General features: G+C 37.6%; 1 protein-coding gene and 1 pseudogene across 1 annotated transcript in view; both read left to right on the top strand.

Moving 5' to 3' along the window:
* Positions 1–23,486, top strand: part of GRID2 (glutamate ionotropic receptor delta type subunit 2) — a 1,371,230-nt gene that overhangs the window by 835,085 nt on the left and 512,659 nt on the right. The window contains exons 7-8 of the mRNA XM_023638677.2: positions 5,083–5,244; positions 20,512–20,631. Of these exons, the coding sequence (XP_023494445.2) occupies positions 5,083–5,244; positions 20,512–20,631 (282 nt within the window). The remainder of the gene's footprint in view (positions 1–5,082; positions 5,245–20,511; positions 20,632–23,486) is intronic.
* Positions 8,238–11,118, top strand: LOC111772999 (DNA replication licensing factor MCM4 pseudogene; annotated as a pseudogene).

Here is a 23,486-nt window from a genome sequence, read left to right as displayed (position 1 = left end):
GAATTAAGGACGTACAGGAAGCACACCCCCCCAGCCCATATCGTCTGCTTACTCCCCTCAGGCCCACACATGGAAGAAAACAGGGCAATTACTTTTTCTTTGAGGATTTATTCCATATTAACTTCTCTATTTTATGCAATAGAATTTGACTAAATGTTTAATATATAAAAGGAAAACTGACAGAAACTTTTATATGTGAAGATTTATATAATTGAGTCTAAATGCAGGGCTCTTGAATTTAAAATGTTCCACTAAAACACAGCATTTGATATAGAAGCTTGCCTTGGTGAAAATTTTCTCTCACTGAAGTTAAAGAAAGCAACAAGAAAAATACTCACCGAACATTTGGGAGTAGAGGGTTCTGAGAGGCCCCCAAGGAAAGTAACTCTCTGGATATGGAGTCCATGAAAACAAATACAGGTGAATATGATCTCAGACAGACTCACATCTTATCAGTTGGGTACAATTAAAAAAAAAACCTCAGAGAAAATAAAAATATGACTCAAGTGAGCTCTAAACATAGAAACCCCAACTATAAAATCGCCTGTGTGGAGATTTCTGGGTGGTTATATATTTTAATGTACCCACAAAGTGAAGTAAGATGTAGAAAGAACAAAAAACAAATTTCCTAAATCTTTAAATTAGTGCCAGGAAGACTAAAATCCAGGATTCTCTGAAGGGGCAAAATAAATGTGAAATAAACCTGTTAGCTAGAAAGAGAGTTTTTAGCAATATATGAAGCAAGAAGGAAGTAAGACTTTTACTGATTGGCGAAACTAATGTTAACTTGGCCGCTAATGGAGAGAAAATAGAAACATTCAAATCCTTTTGCTTCTGTTTTTTCCATTTAAGAAAAAGTGTCTTCAAATGGGAAAGGTTAGAATAAAAGTCATTAAAAAAATAAACCACTGGTTTAGAAAGAGCAGGGTTTTGGAGATGGTGAGTGTATGCCTTACTGCTTTAAAATGAGGCCTGAAAAGTAATTGCTCAGAGCAGTAAACAAACCAGCAGATATGGTCACAATATTACAATTTAGAAATACTAGAGAAATACTTGGGAAGAGGACCTGAGTACCAGACATTGGTGTATTGTCCCAGTTTTCAAAAGGAAAGAGAAAAGATTCTAACAATCAGAGTTTAATATACTAAAAATTAATATTTAGATAAACTGTAGAATATACTATTAAATATATGGTTTGGGGCACTTCGAATAAGACAATAGGACTCCCTTAAGAACAAGCACTGCCAAACTAGATCCTATTTAATAATTTTTTTAGATTGGGAGAACACTATAAATCTGTTTATTGTATGTTGACTTTTATGTAGCGTTAGAAAAATTTTCTCATGAAATCCTTATGGGAAGACATTAAAAAGTCAAGATAGATTCATGTCATTCAAACATTTCACCAAAACGTTCGTAAGAACAGAAGACAGTCAACACTCTGGCTTAAGATTTAAAAAAAACTTCAAAATATGTTAAAGTCTCATTATTTTCTTCCAAAGTTATAACATATGAGTTTCCTTAAAATTAAAAATATTTCAAATAATGTACCAGTTAAATTGCTTCATTTTTTTCTCCAAATCTTCAAGCCAAATTGGTATGCCTAGAATATGGCTCAGATACATTCTGTATCTTTGAGGACATCTGGTGTCTGCAGCTTACCACGGGGCTTCTTTTACTCTCAGTTTGAGAAATCTGGAACTATAGGAGTATTCATCCACACTGATAAATATTCTACATTTGGAGTCCAAGGAACTCTATGGTCATCCAAAGATTCTGTCCTTGGACTTAATATTTTCAAAATGTTCATCACTACACAAATGAAAATGAATAAAGTATGCCCATCAGATTTGTAAATGACATAAAGCTAGGAGAGAAAGCTTATGTTGTCTTACATAATCAAGATCCAAATTATTAATCTTCTCTAAATAATAAGCCTAAAATTTTAAATTTCACAGAAACAAAGTATAGGTTCAAAGTGAATTACAGGAAGCCTAGATGGATGAGAGCTGGTTTGACAGCTGTTTAAGGTGATTAAGATGAAGCAAATTTGGTGTGAGCATAGCACAAGTCGTATTTGCTCTGAGCCATTCTAATGCAATCTTGGTCTCTATGTCAGAAGTATTTTGCTAAGATCAAGAGAGATAAGTCCTTATGCTACATTCTGCTAGTCAGATCACCTCTGCAATAATGCGTCAGTTCTGAGAACTAAACTTTTAACAGAAACATTGAAAAATAAGAGAAGGACAGAGGAAGAACACTGAGATGATGAGCAGCCTAGAAATTACTCCAGATAATGAACAACTGAAGGAAAGAGGATGCTTCAGGGCAAGTGATAGATGGTGTCGAATATTGGAAGGTCGTCACGTAGAGGAGGTGGGTGCTGGTGGTTCAGTGAAGTCAGAAAGCAAGTGTAGTGATGGTAAGGTAGAGAGAAAAGATTGGTCAGATGGCAGGATACAGTAGTTTAAGATGTTAGAGGAGGTGTTTGTGTCCAGTAAAGAGTCATGTGGGTTGGTTGTGGCCAGAGTAGAAGTGAAGATCATCTGTGTTGCAATTGTAGATTCTGGGAGATAGTTTGGGATCATTGTGAGGAAGGGGTCAAAAACCGCTTGAATAAAGAGTGACCCAGAGGTCAGTGGATGAAGGCAGAAAGAGGCTATATAGTGTGGGGTGTGAAAGATAATGAACCTCAAAAGAGAACAGGCACTTGCCTGAGAAAGAAGTAATAGGTGGAGTAATAGGAAGCTCAGAGAGTGTCACCACCCCCTTATGATCCCACAGTTTGGAATGTGGGCAAATGAGGAGAGGCAGTCATTTGTTGAAACATCTGTCACTTATAGAATACAAAGCACTCACCTTTAAGACTAGCATGGATGCTCAAAGTACAGGCCTCAAGGTATGCAAAACAGACTGGGTCACAGAAGTGTCAGGTTTGGAAGGAACCAAGTTGCCAGGTTTCTCACGTCTCAACTACTGTTAAACCTACCTGATGTTACACTTGACTTTTTTCCTTTGTCTTATTTGACAACTATCTACCAAAAACCAAATATGTCTAGGCTCTAGGTTAAGTCAAGGGGAAATAAAAAATAAGGGAAACAAAAGTACAAAGGGGACAAATATGTATAATATGTCGAATAGGAACTCATATTCTAGTGTGAAAGTCAGATGAAAAAAAATCATAGCATTGTGAGCTGCTTCCACAGAGGTCTGCACTGACTGTCATGGGAGATGAGAAGAGGAGTGCCCAGATAGACAGGGAAGGGGAGGGCCCTGAGAATTTGTCAGGGTAGGATTCACCTATGAATTGAATATTAGAAGAAGTTAACTAGTTGGAGAAAGATAAAGAGACATCAAAAGATGCCACCACAACGATCTTATCTACACATTTAAAGCAATCAGTCAGAGGGAGAAGCAACATAAAGCGAGAGAGGTAAGAGCAAGCAAGTTTGAGGCAGTGGAACCAGGAGAGGTTAGGAAAGGCCAGATTGTTGCAGATTATTGAGAAATCATCAAAATATCTGTCCTGGATTTTTTAGTACGGCCCACTCATCCTTCATGTTTCCTTTTGGGTTTTCATAATCTAAATCAGACTGAATTTTGATTCGTCGACTACTTTTAACTTCAAGTCTCTCTCTCCATTCATGGCAGGTTTCAGCCAAACCTGCCAGTCTCTCTAGCAATTATCTGGCAGCGGGAGGGGCAGGGGACTGAGGGTGAGAATAGCCTGCCCTAATATTTCCTCATAAAGAGCAAACTGGTATTTCACATAGCGCATAAGAGTGTTCAATGTCTCTCCAAAGAAAGCCTATCTCCCATAAGTATTATACACATAAAATAATGCTTAACCAACACAAATGATTAAAGATTTACCTAGCAATGAAAGAAAACTCACAAGGCTCTGTTAGGAAGCACTTAGTATTAGTTGTTCATAGCATCAAACTCTCATTACCCTAATAGCTGAAGCTTAATACCTTTCTTTGATGTGGGCAGACAATCTCATAAGTTTCTTTCATGATTAATTATAACCAAAGGGCAAGCAACAGACTGTCTTCTTTGTTTTCAGGGAAAACTATGATAACAAGACACTTAAAAAATCTGAGAAAAATGTAAATGTTTTAAGATGTATTTAATTTTCAGAGCTATGTTGATTTCTCATTTTCTATTTTATGTTAGATTTTTTTCCTTCAGAGAGGGAATAATATAACATTTAACAGCTTTTATTGGCTTTAGCTACCTCTGGTTGTTTATATTTTCTAAATATTTCTAATTTCTTTGAAAAATAAACACAGGGTAAGTAACAGTAAGGATAGTAGTTCTGGCAAGAGTTGAGTCTAAGAGTGCAATAGATCTTGGCAAACATTTCTATAATTCATTTTTCAATCTATACAGAAAGAAGATAACACGGTAACCTTAGAAGAAAGTGTTAATATAAACACATGTCCACAAACAGTTAACAGTTTACGGTGTTTGTCTTGTTAATGAATTACAACACGTGTATATACCTAGATAATTTTGTATAGATCCTTGACCATTGTAATATTTATGAATGATGCTGTTTCCTCTCATTTTCTCATTACTGAATCCCCATAGACACACACGTACACACAGATGGCTGCTTCCTTTTTCTGCGTCTCTGACACTCATCTTCCATGTAGGACCGAGTTGATATCTCCGTCTGAATAACCAGAATGCAAAAACTTGACATATTCAGAAATGTATTATTCAGTTTGCCCTTCCAATCAGAAGCTCTTAGATCTTTACCTCCTCAGAAAGAAATAAGGGCCAGTGATTTTCTAAGGTCTGATACTAACAGCCTTGCTGCGATCGAAACTTCTAATTTTTATCTTCTCTTTCACACCTAAATAAGCTGAAAAAGCAATTGAGGCATACAATCAGACAAGACTTCTTTCTCAGTGGCAAAATTGCCAAGGAAATGAAAAAAGAAAACTTCTGCTTAATAAATAACCCAGTAAACCAGCTATCTATGCCATGAACGGAAGCGGCTGAGCTGACGATTTTCTCCTTATTCTGACGGTTGGCGTCAGTGATTCTAATGACTGCTGTCTAATGTCTTTCCAGATTTCAAACCTTTACATATATGACACGGTGCTTCTGCTTGCTAATGCTTTTCATAAGAAGCTGGAGGACCGAAAGTGGCACAGCATGGCAAGTTTGTCATGTATCAGAAAGAACTCCAAGCCCTGGCAGGGAGGGCGCTCCATGCTGGAGACCATCAAGAAGGTAACTTCTGACTAGCAGCTCACTCTTCCGAATTTTCGTGTAAAGAGATGTTTGATGAGATATCTTTTAGAAGGATTTCTTTTCCTCATCAATATTGCTTCCATTCAGAGCAGAAAACAGTATAATGGAGGAATGCAATATTAAAAAAAAAAGGTCAAAAAGTCACGCACATATGTAAGACAGAGAGCCGTTATGTGTTTGTAAGGGAATTTCATGCAAGTAAAGATATAGTGGTTGAAATATTTTTTAATTGCTTTGGTTATGTTATTAGGGTTAGAAATGCTCAAATTAATTTGGTGCCTGTCATAAAGTACAAAAAGTTGGGGTTTTTTCCTTTAAACTACACCATCAACTGAAAAAAATAAACACTAGATCTAGCTGTTTTTCTCTGAGATCATACATGGTAAGACACTGGATATGAGGATCGTTAATTTATCTTACAGTAAAGATATAATTCGTAGGTAGTTAATATTTTGCAGCCTTGAGCCTGTTTTGGGTACTCAACGACAGTATTCTTTTTCGCTGCCACTTTGTGGCGTTTAGCCTGGCTGTGACCCGCTTTGGCTTAGCTACCTGTTCCATTCCCAGAAGGCAGTTTATGTTGTTTAGCTCCTCTCAACGGTATAAGCCTTCTGCAGTTTATTAGCCTCTTTGTCATGTCATCCTTGCTGGCATTTTCCGTTTGTCTCACACAGCTTCTTGCATTTCACATGAAATGATTAATAAAACAAACAAATTCCTCCTGTACCCTTTACATAAAGGAGACAGCCATTTGGAAGTTTATGTTCTTTATTTTACTCCTCCTTTTTCTTGCTGCATATGTTTGCCTTTCTCTCCTGAAACACAAAGAGAAATAGCTAGTCAAATGAAATATGAATGCATTTAGAAAGCCAGAGAAAACTCTAAAAATTTAACGCTAGAAATGAACCAGATGTACCAAAAACAGGAAGTGGAGGAAACAAATATTTCAAATGGAGAATAACCTGGATCTTTCCCTTGGTCCTGTCTCCTCTTTGGAAAAGAATCATTTTAATGACAATTTAGGCTCTTATCAACAGAAGTGCTTGAGAATTAAATGTGTTGAATATATTGGCAGAGAAAGATTTTCCAACTGAAAAATGAATAAGTCAAATCTAAACTCAAGGTGTTGCCAGAATCTCCCAGCTCTATCTGTGCAGAGAGTTGGCAGGTAAAATCCAAGGAGGTTGTTGAACATGATTCTGATCCTGCCAATTTACTAATTCATGGTTTGGCTGGGATGCAGGAGCCTGAATACGTTCATTCTTCTGCAGCCGCCTCACGAAGACAGAATAATAGTTTGGGAGGTTGCTTAGGAGACACTTATTTAGTGAGAGTCTAGGTAGGAGGGAAGGAGAGACACGACCATATGTAGGTACTTCTCACGGAGCAATTCAATATGTAAAATGTCGCTGTTAGAAAATTTATAATCAAAACAATGACTTGATACAATAATTATGAAATTTTATTTTGAGGGGGAATATTTGCATATTTGTCCCTGTAAGCTTGCAACCCAGTGGCACCTTTTAAAGAAATATGTCCATTTTATGTATCTAGACACAGTTTGGATGACATGTATGATTTCAAATGTTCAATTCCATTATTTTTTGTCTCACATTTCAAATTGACCTAAAAAATGGAGCTATTTTTTTTTCCAATCATATTACTTTGCCTCATGTGAGTGTCTTGGTCACCCTGTTTGGATGTCCAGGCTGATGATACTCCACACACCAAGAGAATTTGGGAGAAAATTTACTACTCACGCGAGTTCTCCTGGGAAGAATGTAAGCAGCTCCAGGCCTCCTGGGGCCAGGCAGAGGGTGTGGCTGGGCCTTTATCAGGGCTAAGGGGTGCGGCTGGAGATTTGCCAGGCTTAAATTTCCTACAGGTGTCAGAGAAGGAGGTGCCCGATGGGTTTTCTTAATCAGCCTGTCCAGATGTGGAACCAAATAGGAAAGGGAGGGCAAAGCTAAAAAAAGAAGTCAGCATCCAGGCATCACCACTGAGGTCAGGCTCTTTATTACAGTGGAAATCTTCTAGTGATAAAATTCTTAATTACGTTCGAACTCCCACTGCATGCCTGTATTAAGGGCAGGCTATAGACATTTCATAAAGCCTATGCGCTGCTGCAAAGAGACAAAGAAGTAACAGAACATATGTCTGCCCTTTAACTAATTTATATTCACATTAGGGGCATGAGACAACAGAGTTAAACAGCAACGCAGTTCACATAAGTGCTATCAATATACAGTAGAGTCCAGTAGAGGGGAGGCGGCCATTTCCAGGGCACTCTTCTGTTGTAATTTTATAATTTACTTTATGAATTGATATAATAGATGCCTCTACATTCCTCTTCTTTTTTCAAAAATTAGAGGTTAATTCTCAGTTATTTATTTCTCCTAGATATTATTAGCCCCCTAAGCCATTGATATTTATATGAATTTTGTAGATTAGTTCTGAAAGAACTATAATTTTTAAAATATTGAGTCTTCCCATTCATGAACATGGTGTCTATCCATATAGTCATTTTTGTATAGCACTCGGTAAACATTTATAGTGCTCTTCATACGTATTTTCATTTTATTTATTCCTAAAATTGTATAGGGTTTTAAGTATATGTGTCTGTGTGTGCATACTATCATAAATAGAGTATGTTTCCATTATATTTTCAAACTATTTATTGTGGGTACATAAGAAAGTGATTGATGTCTGAAATGTTTTGTAACTGACCTGATCGACTCTTGAAATTTAACTCCCGATTCTCATTTCTTTCTTTGTAATTTATTCTCTTGTGTTTTTCAAGTAGATACCGACATCATCTTAAACTAAAACTAGTATCACCTAACTCTAATACTTTACATCTTTTTAGAGTTTTTAAAAATCTTTCTTGGGGCTGTCTGGGAACACGACCTGCCAGGTGCACCCCGGAGCCCTGTGTGCTTCGGAGGCATCACATTTCCCTGCTCCAAGTGAGGATGCTAGGTCATCTCCATCTCAAAGATATAGGTAGAGGTGAAGATTCCACCTCTACAGGGGAGCTGCAGCAGAAGCTGACCTGGCCTGGAGGACACCTGCAGAATCCTGCAGCACAGGATGCATTATCTTCCAGCTCTCCTCTGATGCATTCTTCAATTATTCCTCTTAATTTTGATATTAGTTCACCACTGACATATGGCACTCCCAACTCTTGGGTAGAGGGAACCCCTAGTCGTGGTGTTAGGGATACACCCATGAGGCAGAGGCCTGACCTGGGATGTGGCACAGAAGGGTGTGCAGGTGAATTTGAAGTAGGGGTCAGCAACAGAGGCTACAGTGGCCAGGAAGCAGTCGCTAGGCCAAAAACTTGTGATTTGAGGAAGAGATGTAAATGTGACAACGTACAAAGAAAATTTTCAGATATTTCTTCAGCGTTTTATTGGCCCTCTGGCTATAGAAGAAGAAAATGTTGCCATAGATATTGCTGAAACTCTGTACACGCAACAACTTGAGGAGATGAATGTTATTAGGGAGCCATTTTTAAATGTAAACTGTGAACACAAAATTATTTGACAAAAGTCTGTACAGATAGCTCATATGCTACCCACAGAAAGTTATTCCACGTTTTAACATGGCCATAATGAGATCTTCTTTGACGCTTTCTGTGACTCAATCTTACAACATCAGGTTCGAGTAAGACCATTCAACGTGTTGAAGACTAAGAATATGAGAAAGCTGAATGCAGAAGACATTGACCAGCTCATCACCATCAGTGGCATGGTGATCAGAACATCCTAGCTGATTCCCGAGACGCAGAAGTCCTTCTTGCAGCTCCAGGTGTGTTCCCATACTGCCCTACTGGAGCTGGACCATGGCCCAATCACCGAGCCTGCATGTGGGTGTGCTGCCTCATCGCCCACAGCATGGCACTGGCCCTCCATTGCTTCATGTTCTCCCCCAAGCAGATGATCAACTTCAAGAGACTCCTGAAGATACGCCTGCCGGGCAGCCACCTCACAGTCATCCTCTTTACTCACAATGATCTTGTTGACAAGGTTTAACCTGGGGACCTAGTGAACATTACAGTCGTCTATCGAGCTATTCCCATTGTGTTAATCCAAGAGTGACTAATGTGAATTTTGTCTACAAAGGGGGCCAGCCCCATGGCCGAGTGGTTGAGTTCACGTGCTCCGCTTTGGTGGCCCAGGGTTTCACCAGTTCGGATCCTGGGCGCGGACATGGCACTGCTCATGAGGCCATGCTGAGGCAGCGTCTCACACAGCACAACCAGAAGGACTCACAACTAGAATATACAACTATGTTCTGAGGGGCTTTGGGGGGAAGAAGAAGAAGTAAAAAACAAAGAGAAGATTGGCAACAGATGATAGCTCAGGTGCCAATCTTTAAAAGAAAAAAATATACAAAATCCACATTGATTTCATTCATTATCAGAAAACGGATGCTAAACATCTGCATGAAGAAGCAGAACAGAAGCTTTTTTCAGAAAATCATTTGGAATTGCTTAAGGAAACTTCTAGAAAACCAGACATTTTTAAGAGACTTGCTTCAGCCTTGGCTCCAACATGTAAGAACACCAAGATTTTTAAAAAGGGAATCTTGAGTCTGCTCTTCCAGGGAACAAAGAAGGAATTTAGTCACACAGGAAGGGGCAGACTTCATGCTGAGATCCACATCCTGCTGTGCAGTGACCCTGGGACCAGGAAGCCCCAGCAGCTGTAGTATGTGTCCAGCCTGGTCCCCTGGGACCAGTACACATCTGGGCAAGGCTGCAGTGCCATGGACCTAAGAGCATATGTAGTGAAAGGCCCTGAGATGAGGCAGCTGGTTCTGCAGACTGGTGCCCCTGTCCTGAGTGACAATGGCATCTGCTGTATTGATAAGTCTGAGAAGATGAATGAAAGTACAAGATCAGTATTGCACAAAGTCATGGAACTGCCGTCTCTCTCCATTATTTGTCAGCTCAACACACACGCCTGTATCCTAGCAGCAGCAAATCCTGTGGAGTCTCAATGGAATCCTAAGGAAACTGCCATTGAAAATGTCCAGCTACTTCCCAGGTTCTTATCAAGGTTTGATTTGATCTTCCTTGTGCTGGACCTGCAGAATGAAGCCTCTGCCAGGCGCCTGGCTCACCACCTCGTGGCTCTGTACTGCCAGAATGAGGAGCAAGGGGAGGAGGAGTTCACGGACAGGGCAGTGCTAAGGGACTACACTGCTATGCTCATGGCACAGTCATGGCTTGGCTGGGGCTGGAAGCCAGCCACGCTCTCCTTGAGGCTTATGTAGACGTGAGGAAGATCAGTTGTAGCCGAGGAATGGTTTATCCCTACTCTCGACAGCTGGAATCCTTAATTGGCTTAGTAGAAGCCCACACTAAAGTATGATTTTCAAACAAAGTCGAAGCAGTTGATGTCGAAGAGGACAAACGCCTCCATCAAGAGACTCTTCAGCAGTCTGCACCTGACTGGCGGGGTGCAAATGCCTATTCTTACTACAGGAATGAGTGCCACCTCTTCTAAACAGAAAGAAGAATTTGCTGAAGCATTGACAAAACTTATTTTATCTGAAGGCAAAACACTAGCTCTTAAGTACCAGCAATTTCTTGAAAATATTTGGGGACAATTTAACATAGTAATTACCAATATGTTTGGAGAAGCACTGTGTGCCTCAGCTGCTGCTGACTTTTTGACAGTGACTGAAAAACTGTTCACTTGTTCTGAAGGTCTTGCGGCCATGCTGTGTGTTCTGCTCGTCTGCACCTGGCGTTGCACTTGCTTACTTGCTTCCATGAATGTGCAGCTTATGGCCAATCAGCTGCCACCACTGCCATCAATAGAAATAGGTTCCTTTTTCTGTTAATTGAGGTAACATTGGTTTGTAACATTACATAAATTTCAGGTGTACACCATTGTTTTTCAACTTCTGTATAGACTACATTATGTTCACCACCGAAAACCTGGTTGCCCCACATCTCTGTACACATGTGCCCCTTTACCCCTTCCAACCTATCCCTACCCCTTCCCCTTGGTAACCGCCCATCTATTCTCCTTATCTATGTGTTTGTTTGTTTGTTGTTGTCGTTGTTTTATTTTCCACATATGTGTGAAATCATGCAGTATTTGTCTTTCTCCCTATGACTTATTTCACTTAGCATAATACCCTTGAGGTCCATCCTTGTTGTTACAAATGGCAACGCTTCATCTTTTTTATGTCTGAGTAGTATTCTCTTGTATTTATCCATTCATCCTCTGATGAGCAGTTAGGTTGTTTCTAAGTCTTGGCTCTTGTGGATAAGGCTGCAATGAACATAGGGAGGCAGATCTCTTTTCGAATTAGTTTTTGTGTTCTTTGGAAATAGATTCTTAAAATCCTTACTTGGCCTATAAAATTTTTCTAACTTGAGTTCAATTTCCTTAGTAAAGTGTAAATTTTCCTTTTTGTTCACATTTAAGTAAAAATACTGTGCCAACTAGTAACATAGACAGCAGAGATTATTGTGAAGTGTGTTTGTTAGCACCAGTGCTTTTAATTTGTATGTGTGCACAGATAGCAGGATGTCACTATTTTTTGAAAATAGCAGTCTGGTCGTGCGTTTTGTGCTATACCTTCTACTACCCATCACCCGTCTGCTGGGGGTTTTTGTAATGTGACACGAGGCTTGGCCAGAGCTCCTTTCCCTGTTATCACACCCAACTGCAATTCTTCTAGAAGCTTGTTCTCAAGGCCACTGGAAGACCAGAAATGAGTGATTGGAAATAATTAGGTTTTAGGCTAACTTCTGCCACTTTATCTTAATATATAAAACTTTTTCCTAAATGATAGAATTTTAAAAATAATAAAATAAAACTTCTTTTGGCTAACTACCTTAGCTTCCACTTCCAAACTTACATAATTTTGGTGATAAACACTATCTTGCTTTAATAAAAATGCCACAAAGGTTTTGTTATTAACTATATTGAGGGTATTATTTGAGAAGATATTTTTTGAAATTGTGTAAAGAATGTACCCTTCCATTTTTGTTTTACTACTTTTTCTACTTTTTTTTTTTTTTTTTTTTTGGTGAGGAAGATTATCCCTGAGCTATCATTTGTGCCAATCTTCCTCTATTTTGTATGTGGGATGCCACCACAGCATGGCTCGATTCCACCCCCAGGATCCAAACCTATGAACTCTGGGCCACCAAAGCAGTGTGTGAACTTAACCACTACACCCCTGGCTGGCCTCTCAAATTTTTTTATTTATTAGTTAACTATGACAATTTTAGAGTGGCAAGGTAAAATAAAGTTAATCTAACCTCTTCTCCCCAATTTTAAGGTAGAGAAAACTGAGCCTCAGAAAAATTAAATGACGTAAGAGTTGATTACACAGTAAATTAGTTTTAAATGCCAAGTTTTCTTGTTTCCGATTCTGTGTTCTATGTACCACACCACTTACCATTTTTATTGCTCATAGCAGCATTTTTTATTCACTATTGTCAAAATCACTTGGCTAAAGATAACACATACACCAAGAAATCAAGGTACAAGCACCATGTGCTAATATTGTATAAACAGTATCTTAGTGTTAATTTAGCTTTTCAAATGCCTTGAAGTTGGAGTGTACATTGAAGAGTCTGCAAGAGGACTATTGCAAAGGCGTAGACAGCATTGTTGAAAGCTCTTGTAGCAAAAAGTTTATTTGCTCTCATATGCAATGTTTAGTTTATTGTGAGAAGCTACATTTAATTGTAATAAATATTTTGGTAAGGAGTCTTCATATTATATAATTTAAATTTATTGATTTTATGTACCCTAGAGCAAGCTTGCAAATCTTTTTCACTAAATAGGAAAAAATAAAAGCTGGACTGCTCTGGATGACAGTGGGGGAGGATCTCCACAGGTGGACTCCCACCACAATCGGTTCTCAGAACCACAGTTTAAAACCGCTTCCCTGGGATGTTTAGGCATCTGTGGAATCCATACAGATCTACTCTCTTTCTCACAGATCGTGAAACACTACTACACCCACACAATGTGGGCAGCCTATTTTTCCTTACAGACTTGTTCTATGATTAAATGGCAATCATTTTCTGTTTTTGCTTACTGTTAATATTGAGACAGTTCCGAGAGTACAGTTTTTTCAATCATGTTTTCATCACTCTTTTAACAGTGATTTGGCAAATGTCTATACTGCAGAATGTGTTATTCAAACTTTTCTGTGTTATTACCTACAAAGGAATCTAGAGCCTAATAGTGAATATGGGCTAAGTACACAAAAAGCTATAGCCTCAAGTGAGAGACCACGAAAGGCCCCACTGTGGTAGAAATAGGATCCTGGGGAATCTTTGGGGAGAGGGTGGTGGCTGTGGGTCACACCCAGAACCCCGCTTCACGCAGGAGGCACTCCTTCTCCAGAGGGCACTCAGGAACTGCCCTGGGCAGAAGGGAGCTGTCCACTCCCTTTCTGGAAGAGCACGCAGCCGAGGACTGACCATTGCAGAACTAGAAAGGTCTGGGTCCCATTTGGAACGAGCCCAAGGAGTTGCTGTAACTCTAGACTGGCCCGTGGGATCCTCAGAGCCCCTGCCACACTCGCACAGCAGCGTCACCTCACCCTCTGTCCCGTCCCACTTCTCTCAATCCCTTGCAGGTGCTTTTCTCAGGAGCACTTCAAGGACCCCTCCCTCACACAAGCAAGTCCCCATTTCAGAGCTAGATCCTGGGGAACCTGACCCAAAACAGAGAAAATGGAAAAATTTTCAAAGAACTGATAGCATCTTAATGGAAACTTGAAAATGAACATGTTTGAGATAAGTAAGGCTATAGAGAAGAGGATATTTCAGGTGGTGAGATCACTCTGGCTGACACATCTATTGGAATAAATCATATGGACAATGACAAAGACTGATTAATTTACCAGAGTGCACAGAACACATGGAGGGAATAGTTTGGACTGGAAAGAGATTGATAATTTATTTTGTATGTAAATCAAAGACCCTAAATAATTTTTGAGCATGACTATGACAAAATCAGAGCTGAGTTTTAGAGAGAATATGCTTACATCTTTTGTTTAATTAATAAAACTAAGAAAAATCTTAAACTCAAAATATTCATATAAAAGCACCAACATTTTTTGGGTGTTCTACGTGATATGCCAATCAAGATTTGATAGATGCTTGTATCAAATACTTCCACATTGGCTCAGTTGATCAATTTCTGCTAAATCCTTTGTGGTAATTATTTTCAGTACCAAATGTAGGAAAATAAGAATATATCAACATTTGTCGCAGTATCTCAAATCTTTTAGTACCAATACATTTTCTCATATTGATACATGTTGATACATATTATATCTAAAAGAGATATCTTGATACGTGTTGAAACCTAGAAGCATATTCTTTAGAATGGCAAAAATATTGAAATTACTCTAATTCTTACATGGTAATGTATTCATTCAACAAATATTTATTGAATATCACCATATGCCATACTGTGAGATCACAGAATAAGGAAGGAAAATAGAAATATCAAAAATAATTATAAGTGTGGTCAGTTCTACAAAAGGGGAAACACCAACTGTTCTGGAAATTTGTGACTGGAGGACCTACATAGGCGGAAGAGTGACAGATAAGTGGAAACATTTAAGGTGAGTGGCATTAGCCAGGAAAAGAAAGAGAAGGGCTGGGACAGCCCAGTAATGTAGTGCTTAAGTTCATGCATTCCGCTTCAGTGGCCCGGATTCATGGTTTGGATCCTGGGTGCAGAACTACACACTCCTCATCAAGCCATGCTGTGGCGGTGTCCCACATACAAAATAGAGGAAGATTGCCACAGACACAATCTTCCTCAAACAAAAAGAGGAGGATTAGCAACAGAGGTTAGCTCAGGGCCAATCTTCTTCTTCTTCAAAAGAAAAAGAAAAGATAAGAAAAGAAAAGAAAGGGAAAGGTATTCCAGGACTGTGGAAAGGAGAATGTGTGAGGGCAATAGAATGTTAGTAGGCTTGGAGGAAAGAGGTTGGCACATTTAAGCCTCTGAAATAAGACTGGGGTGGCTAGAATAAAGACAGAATAGGGACATTGCTCCTCATTAGTCAAAAGAGGTAGACAGGGGAAAGATCTTGAAAGGTTTTGTAGACCATGTTAAAGTTAAAGTAAAATAAGTTCCTAAACTTTATTCGAGGAGTAAGTTTAAGTCACTGAAGTATTTTAAACAGGTATTTAAATCAGATTACTCAGTGGCCGCCAAGTGGAGAATCTATTCTGCAGCTGCCATTGGACCAGCACAGCCTGGATGAGGAAACAACAGTCAAGAGGCTGATGCTCCAGTGCAGGGGAAGCCTGGGCCGTGGTGGGTCCTGGGGATGGATGGAAGTCAATGTCTTCCAGGGTATTTAGGTGATTGGAATAAGATTCTATGGTCCAACAATGTGTGGGGAAGAAGAAGAAGAAAAGGGTGATTCTAGCTTTCTGGTTTGGTCAAAAATAACCCTAATAAGTTTTTTTTTTTTTATTTTTGTGCTTAAGGAATGGAAACATCCTATTTTGCCTTTTGTATAAAGCACTATGTACCATTTAGAATTTATAAACCTGAAGGAGAGAGAGAGAATTTAGGAAAACATAATCCGACTTACCAGAAACAGTACTTATGTGGAATATAAGATAGCATTTTTACAAAAATGTGTGAAAATAAACGTTTTGCCGGAAGAGCTTTGAAAATGCAGTCTGTGCCCTTGGGATAGTCCTCTTGTGGACTCATCAATGTACACTCCAACTTCAGGGCATTGGAATCATAAAGTGTGTAAAATGGTGTAAATTTTATTTTAATTCAGTCCAACAACATACAATTTTTGGGCAATCCATTATGAAATATTTATGTTCTATTGGACACACAGTTTACATAGTCTAGACGAAAAAGAATGAGGCAAAAAGTATGAAGAAAAGTTTGGAAATTTCAGTTCAGATTCTTCAGAGAACTAGTTGTCTGGGCCTCAGTTTCTTCTTCTCTAAGATGTAGCTGGCATGGCCAAAATGCTGGTAACGTCCTATTTACTCAGTTTGCTCCAAGTGTCTATTTTGAATGACTATTTGAATATGTATGTATATATGTAAATATATGTATTTATCTATATGCACATATATACACATGTTCATGTTGTATGGCAACTAAATATTTCACACAGAGTAAATGTTTTCTTTTTAGTTTTTTCTTTTGCATCTCGCATCGTAGTTTTTATCAACCCTTCTGTTAGGGACTTTTCTCTGTGAAATTAACTTATGAAACCTGAGGGCACCAGGACACCCAGCTGAGTCTGGCATCTCCCAGTGTGTTCACTGGCTTGCTGGGCTCATGTTTATTTAACAAGGTGTCCTTGGTTACCAAGTATGTCTGCAGGTTGCAAGGAACCTAGAGATATGTATAAGGAAATCAGAGGAGTATCATAAATATTGGATGTTCCATATGATCCTCCAAAAGCATCTGTAAGTTACTTTGCAGTTCAAGCATAGGAAAAAATCCTTCAGCTTATAAACAGAGTGAAATACATTCTTAGTAAACACTTTTTCTTCTTTTTTTCCAATTTATGCTATCCATAGGGGAACAGCAAACTTTTGCCTTTTCAGAAACTGATTCTCCAGTGGTAAATTATTCCTGACCTTTGATTATACTCTTTTTATTTCTCTTCTCCTCTGCTTTCTATATTTGATGCCCACTGGTATTTCTATATAGAGTAGGAAGGATGAAATCCAAACCAATTTTACTTGTATTTTTAAGAAGGTTTACTCTGGCAGCAGCTTTTACTGTCAATTTAAGGGACACTTAGAAATTACTTGTACGTATTATTCATACTATCCATGTCCCATTAGCTTATTTTGTCTGGAATCTGCTGAATCACCAAGAGATAAAAGACACAACTGTGCATGCACAAAGATAATGACTGCTCATTACCACCTGGCCAGAACACATTTTTGTCAAGGCTCTGTTTTCAAGGTTAATCTGAGGATAGATGAAAGAAAAAACACCCCAAAACTCAAAAGCATGGGAGTATTGTTTGGCAATCAAAAATCAAAGTGGTTAAGTCTGGGTCAGGTAACAAGGGGCTTCAGTTAAAGGGTTTATTTGCTTAAAATACTGACTTCTCAAGTATCCATTGTATCTTCATGAGGGAAGATTTTACTGATTACACATGCTAACAGCTCATTAAGAATATAATACAAAGAAGATAAATTATGAAGTCAAAAAGGTGAACAAGATAAGTAGAGGTCACAGTAAACTAAATGTAGGTCCCAAGATTTATGTTTTTTTGTACCATTTGTAATGTAAATGGACTAAGTTGCTCAGTATTAGATACCAGCCAGGGATAAAGACATTGGCCCAGAGTGCCGTCTGAGTATTGATTGGGAATAGCAATAATATAGTGCCAGGCAGTCTAATGCTCAAAAGTTTAAAAATTTCAGGAATATAGCGTATTTGCAACGTAGAAATCATATTGATATACAATATCCTTTCTCTTTTTCCTAGGAATAAAGTGTTAAAGTGGAAATTGAAATTCTGATACAATTATGAGATATTTGATTAGAAGTAGATATGTGGTTGAGGACAGGAAGAGCCCTTATAAAAAGATTTCTGAATACCAGTCTTTTGAATTTATGTGTAGTAATAGAGGCTATATTGTCAGTCAAACTCCTATGGTATTTGCCATTTGGAGGTATTAATGATAGTAAGATCCACTGTACTTACGCCAATCTTTAAAATCTTAAGTGATAATTGGATTCTTTGAGATATTAGTACTGAACAGACATGCAGGATCAAATTGACTTGCAAGATAGGATAATTTATCCGTATCAAAGATAGAGGCAATCAAGAGGCACAGACAAAGGAAAGAGATTACAGGACATTCTGCACGGCTCCTCAAGGCCTTTCTTCCCACATTGGACAAGCACGTCTGTCTCCAAGGAAGGTTTTGCAGGTTTACCACACGCAACAGGGAGCATTGACGTTATGAAATACCTTCATTTCTACCCTGGAAAGTGAAAACCTCCGTCACCTTCTTCAGGGAGCCATAAGCCATTAATCCACGGATTCTGAGTTTAGTCACTACAGTAATTCTTTAGCCTGGGCATCCTGGTCAAGACTTTTGTAGATAGGGACTCTTCTTCCTGGTAAATATAACTGGTCTTTTTACCTGGAGTTCCCGTTGACAAGGACATTAGACTCACTTACCTCCTTTCTATTTTGTCTCCTCTCAGGCTGCCTCCCACACAGACACCAGTAAAAGGGCTGAATAGATCCTAGACCAGTTACTTTAACTCTTTTCTCCCCAAATACTAATCTATGAGACGTAATTGAGTCAAAATTTGCAAAAACGTTTTCCAAAGCCATGTAAATATTCAAGCATATAATGTAATTTTGCAACCCCACTAAATTTTAGTTTAAAAAGACCAGGGGCTGGTCCAGTAGCACAGAAGTTAAGTGTGCATGTTCCGCTTCAGCAGCCTGGGGTCCACCGGTTCGGATCCCGGGTGCAGACATGACACCGCTTATCAAGCCATGCTGTGGTGGGCGTCCCACATATAAAAACAAAAGTAGATGAAGATGGGCACAGATGTTAGCTCAGGGCCAGTTTTCCTCAGCAAAAAGAGGAGGATTGGCAGCAGATGTTAGCTCAGGGCTGATCTTCCTCAAAAAAGAAAAGAAAAGAAAGAAATAAATAAAAATTAAAAAAAAAAAGACCAGAAGCATGCCTACAATTTCTAGCAGAACTGGAAAGTCTCCAAAATTAAAGAATGAAATAAACATGTAGATAATGATGATGATGATGATGGTGATGATAGTAATTAGGCTCTCACCATTTATCAGGCCCTCTTCTATATTCTTTACATGTGTTACATCATAAGACTCATAATAATCTTCTGGGGTAGGTAATATTATCTTTGCTATTTAACAGATGTAGAAATTGGGGAATAGAGAAGTTAAATGACTTAGCCAAGTTTACACAGCTAGTAGATTCTGATGCCATTGATCAAATCCAGGAAGTCTGACTCCAAAATCTATGCTATTGACTGCTCAATCGTAGATGAGAAGAATGCAGACATATCAAATGCAACATAATTTTTATTAATAAAAGTGGATAATAAAAGAGAAGCTGTCTTATTAGGAAATAATAGTGAAGGATCAGTTTTGTTGACTATTACTGTTGCAAAAATGGAATAGATTAAATGTTGAAAATAATGATTAAACAATGGTTTAATTGAAAGCCTGTTATGAACTTAGTGTCATGCAATGGGCTACAACTCGTGGATGAAGTAGGAGATATCACAAACTCATCATAATGCCTGCCAAAAAAGACTACAAACTGAGTTAGAGGTAATGGCAAATGAGATAAATTTAAGGAGCAATATCATAAAGGTGATAATTGAAGCAATTTACAAACTGGGATAATTTGTCTAAATAAATGTGATTATCAGGCCAAAATTCCAGGTTAGAAATACTTTAGCATAGAAGTGACTCAGAATGTGATTTTTATTTGTAAAATCCTAAATAATGTGAAGGCTGATAAACTAAACTGAGAAAAGAATGGTAAACAAGAAAGAGAGAAGTATGACCTACATTGCCATCTGTTGGGGAAATGAACATCTGTCATGTTGAACAAAAGAGGAAGCTTGGAAATTCCCAATGAATCTCAACAGCCAGTGCTACGATTTAAGAGCAAAAACAGATTTCAAGTCTCATTTAGCTTTTTTCTTTTAATTTGGAAAAGATACTTAAAGAAGGAGGAAAAATAAACCTCCAATAACTTAAAGACTGTAGCTTTTAAGATTCCCACGTATAATTTTAGATCAAATTAGAATAGAATTGAGCAGAAGAAAGAATACTGTCAAAACTTGTCTCCAGAGTAGATTTATGCTCTCCAGAAGCATCTTGTCAAATGGATCCATGCATGCCACAAGGTATGGTGGCAAAAATCCTAGCCTGGAATTTAGTCTCAGCTTTAACGTGGTGTCATTTTTAGTAGTCATTTGACTCTTTGGGTCTAAATTTCCTTGTCTGTAAAGTGGATGAGTTTGGATTGAGTGAATCTCAACATTACTTTCAATTTTGCTCCTATTTATACTGTGCACCTATTAAAAAAATAGTCTGTTAATAATTGCGTGCTTAAGATAATATTTATTTTATAGACAGAAATAGTGTTCTACAACTTCCCTTATGTTTTATTATTATCATTATTATATTACTTCTTCTGAAATCTGACATCAGTATCTTTTCTATCCCTTAGGGTGGAGTTAGTGGGTTGACTGGTGAGCTAGAATTTGGAGAAAATGGAGGCAATCCCAACGTCCACTTTGAAATTCTTGGAACCAACTATGGAGAAGAGCTTGGCCGAGGTGTTCGCAAAGTAAGACCCAGAGACATTAGTAAATGTCTTTTCCTATAATAATTATGGTTTCGTTTGATTGTTCTCCACGCAACATGATCACAATCTCCATTAAAGTTCATATTGTAGCTTGAAAGGGGTGGGGGGAATTAGACATTTCAATGACCTTAAATACTTACCAGAAGTATTAAGCAATAAATTCTATTTACTCCTTAGAAGAATTTAAAGGAAAAAAATAATCTGATGATTGCTGAGGGAACTAGCGTCATCTTTCATTCATAGTAATAATAATTCTTATAAAATAGTGAATTTAACATTTATACAATACATAGCTGCTTGGTTTTTAACTTGTAGCATCCACAAAATCAGAATAAGAGCTTTGATAAATTTCATATGGTAAGAGGGAAAATCTACTATAAAGTGAGATAGTGTAGTATTTCAACTTCTATATGTGTCATGCAATAAGGAGAAAGTGGTTTGCAGGAAATGAGCTCTGGTTATGTACTACAGATTACATGTAAGCAGCAGAGTATGAATAAAGGATGTTTCCCGAAATACAGTGACAATAACTTTCTCAAGCAGATATATGAAAGCCCCGGGACAAATAACCTTTCTATAGTTTGGATTTGCCATTTTTATATATTTTTGATAGGGAAAAACCAACAGTAATTGCGCATGTAAAGCTCATAACTATAAATTTCTAACTGTGTAAACTTGGCTACGTTGAGAGTAAGAGGTTCTTCAGTAGGTGTTTCTTTTTAGTGCTGAGATGTAGGATGAAGAAAAACAGACAAAACGAAATTAGGATTTCTTCTAATTAGCAATAAAAACCTCTCACTGAATTTGTGCTAGGGGAGGTGAAACTATCTTAATGCGTTTTTAATTACTGTTTTATAGTGAAGCATAGCAAACATACAGAAAACTGCATGAAACACAAGGATAGGTTAGTGAATTATTTTAAAGGAAACAGCCACTACTATGGCCAAGAAATAGAACGTGTCAAGCATCCTAAACACCCCCATATATGTTTCCCTCATTACATCCTTGACCTCCCTTCTCAGAGGTATAATCATTAGCCTGAATTTTATGACACTCATTTCTTTACATTTTAAATATAATTTTATCACATGTATGTGCATCCTAAGATAATATAATTGAGTTTTGCCAATATTGCAATTTGTGAATGGACTCAATATGACATTATTCTTTTTTCTTGCTTGTAGAATGACATTCAACACTCCCTTTGTGTTATTCATTCTTGTTACATGTAGTTGTAGTTTATTTATTTATGTTGCTGTAACAGTCTACTGTGGTCTGTTTCCATTTTTAGACTATCATAAGCAATGCTGTTGTTCATATTCTTGGACATATATCTTGGATATATACTCTTGTACTTGTGTGTGTATTTTTGTAGGTTTTGTATCCAGAAGTAGGATTGCTGCAGTACAAGAAAGTATATCTTGAACTTTACTAGATCACCTCAAACCCATTTTCATAGAGATTTACCAACATACATTACTACCAGCAAGGCAATGAGTTCTCATTGCCTCATGTTCTCGCCAAATCTTGGTTTTGTCTGACTTTTACATTTTTATTGTTATTGGATATATAATAATATATCCTCATGGTTTCAGTTTGCATTTCCCTGATTATAAAAAGATTCTAGCATCCTTTCCTATATATTTCGGCTTTTCAGATTTCTTTTTGAGTTAATTTCCCATTCAAGTCTTTTGTCCATTGTTTTCTGTTGCCTTTTGTTGTTATAATTGATTCTAGGAGTTACATATATATTTTGAATGTTAGTCTTTTGCCGTTTAATTATGTTGCAAATAGTTTCCTCTCTGTGTATTTTGTTTTCATACCATTCATAGTATCTTTAAATTTAGTAGAATTATGAATTTTCTCCCTTATGATTATTGCCGTTTAGTCTTATGTAAGCAATCGTTCCTTACTGCCAGAGTCATAAAGATATTACGCTCAAGTATATTTCTAAGTCGTTATAGTTCTGCCTTTTAAATTGAAGCCTTTTATCCAATTGGACATTTTTTTTAATATATAGGAAAAGAAGAGAGTACAATTTCACTCTTCAATACATTATCTTGTTTGTTTTTAATTGAGATTTAATTTAAATATGATAAAATGCACAAATTATGTCCACAATGGCTTTCAGTGATTGCATTCACCAATGTGACCAGTACCCAGATCAGCTTATAGAACATTTCTGGCACCCAAAAAGTCCCATCATTCCAACACAGATAGTTTTGCCTGGTCTGGATGTTCATATAAATTTATGATGTAGTATATAAATTGGATGTTCATATAAATCGATGGTGTACTATATACTCATTTGCAGCATCTTTATCTCAATATGTTTTTTTTAGATACATCCTTATTTTCATGTGTCACTAATTTCTTTTTCACTTTTATTGCTGAATGGTATTATATTATATCTATATAATACAATATCTTTGAAAATTCCATTTTCTGTTTGTTGCTGATTTGAGAATGACATTGATATTTTATATTGATTTTATATTTTGCTCCCTTGCTCCACTCTTTAATTCTAATAACTTATCTGTAGATTTTGGTGAATTCTCTGAATATTGTCATCTGTGATTAACGATTTTACTCTTCCTTTCTAATTTATACATCTTTGATTTCTTCTTACCTAGTGCACTGACTAGGGCCTCCAGGGTGACACTGAATGGAGGTAATATTAATAGGCTTCCTTGGATCATTACCAATCACAGAGAAAAAGGTGTGAACATTACATTACTAAATATAGTGTATTTCTTTTTCTTTTTTAACTTTGATCAGATTAAGGAAGCTCCACACATTCCAGGGATAAGCCCAATTTTTATATTTATATAAAATTA

This window comes from Equus caballus, chromosome 3, assembly GCF_041296265.1.
Source record: "Equus caballus isolate H_3958 breed thoroughbred chromosome 3, TB-T2T, whole genome shotgun sequence".
NCBI lineage: Eukaryota > Metazoa > Chordata > Mammalia > Perissodactyla > Equidae > Equus > Equus caballus.
This window is presented reverse-complemented; position numbering and strand designations above follow the sequence as displayed.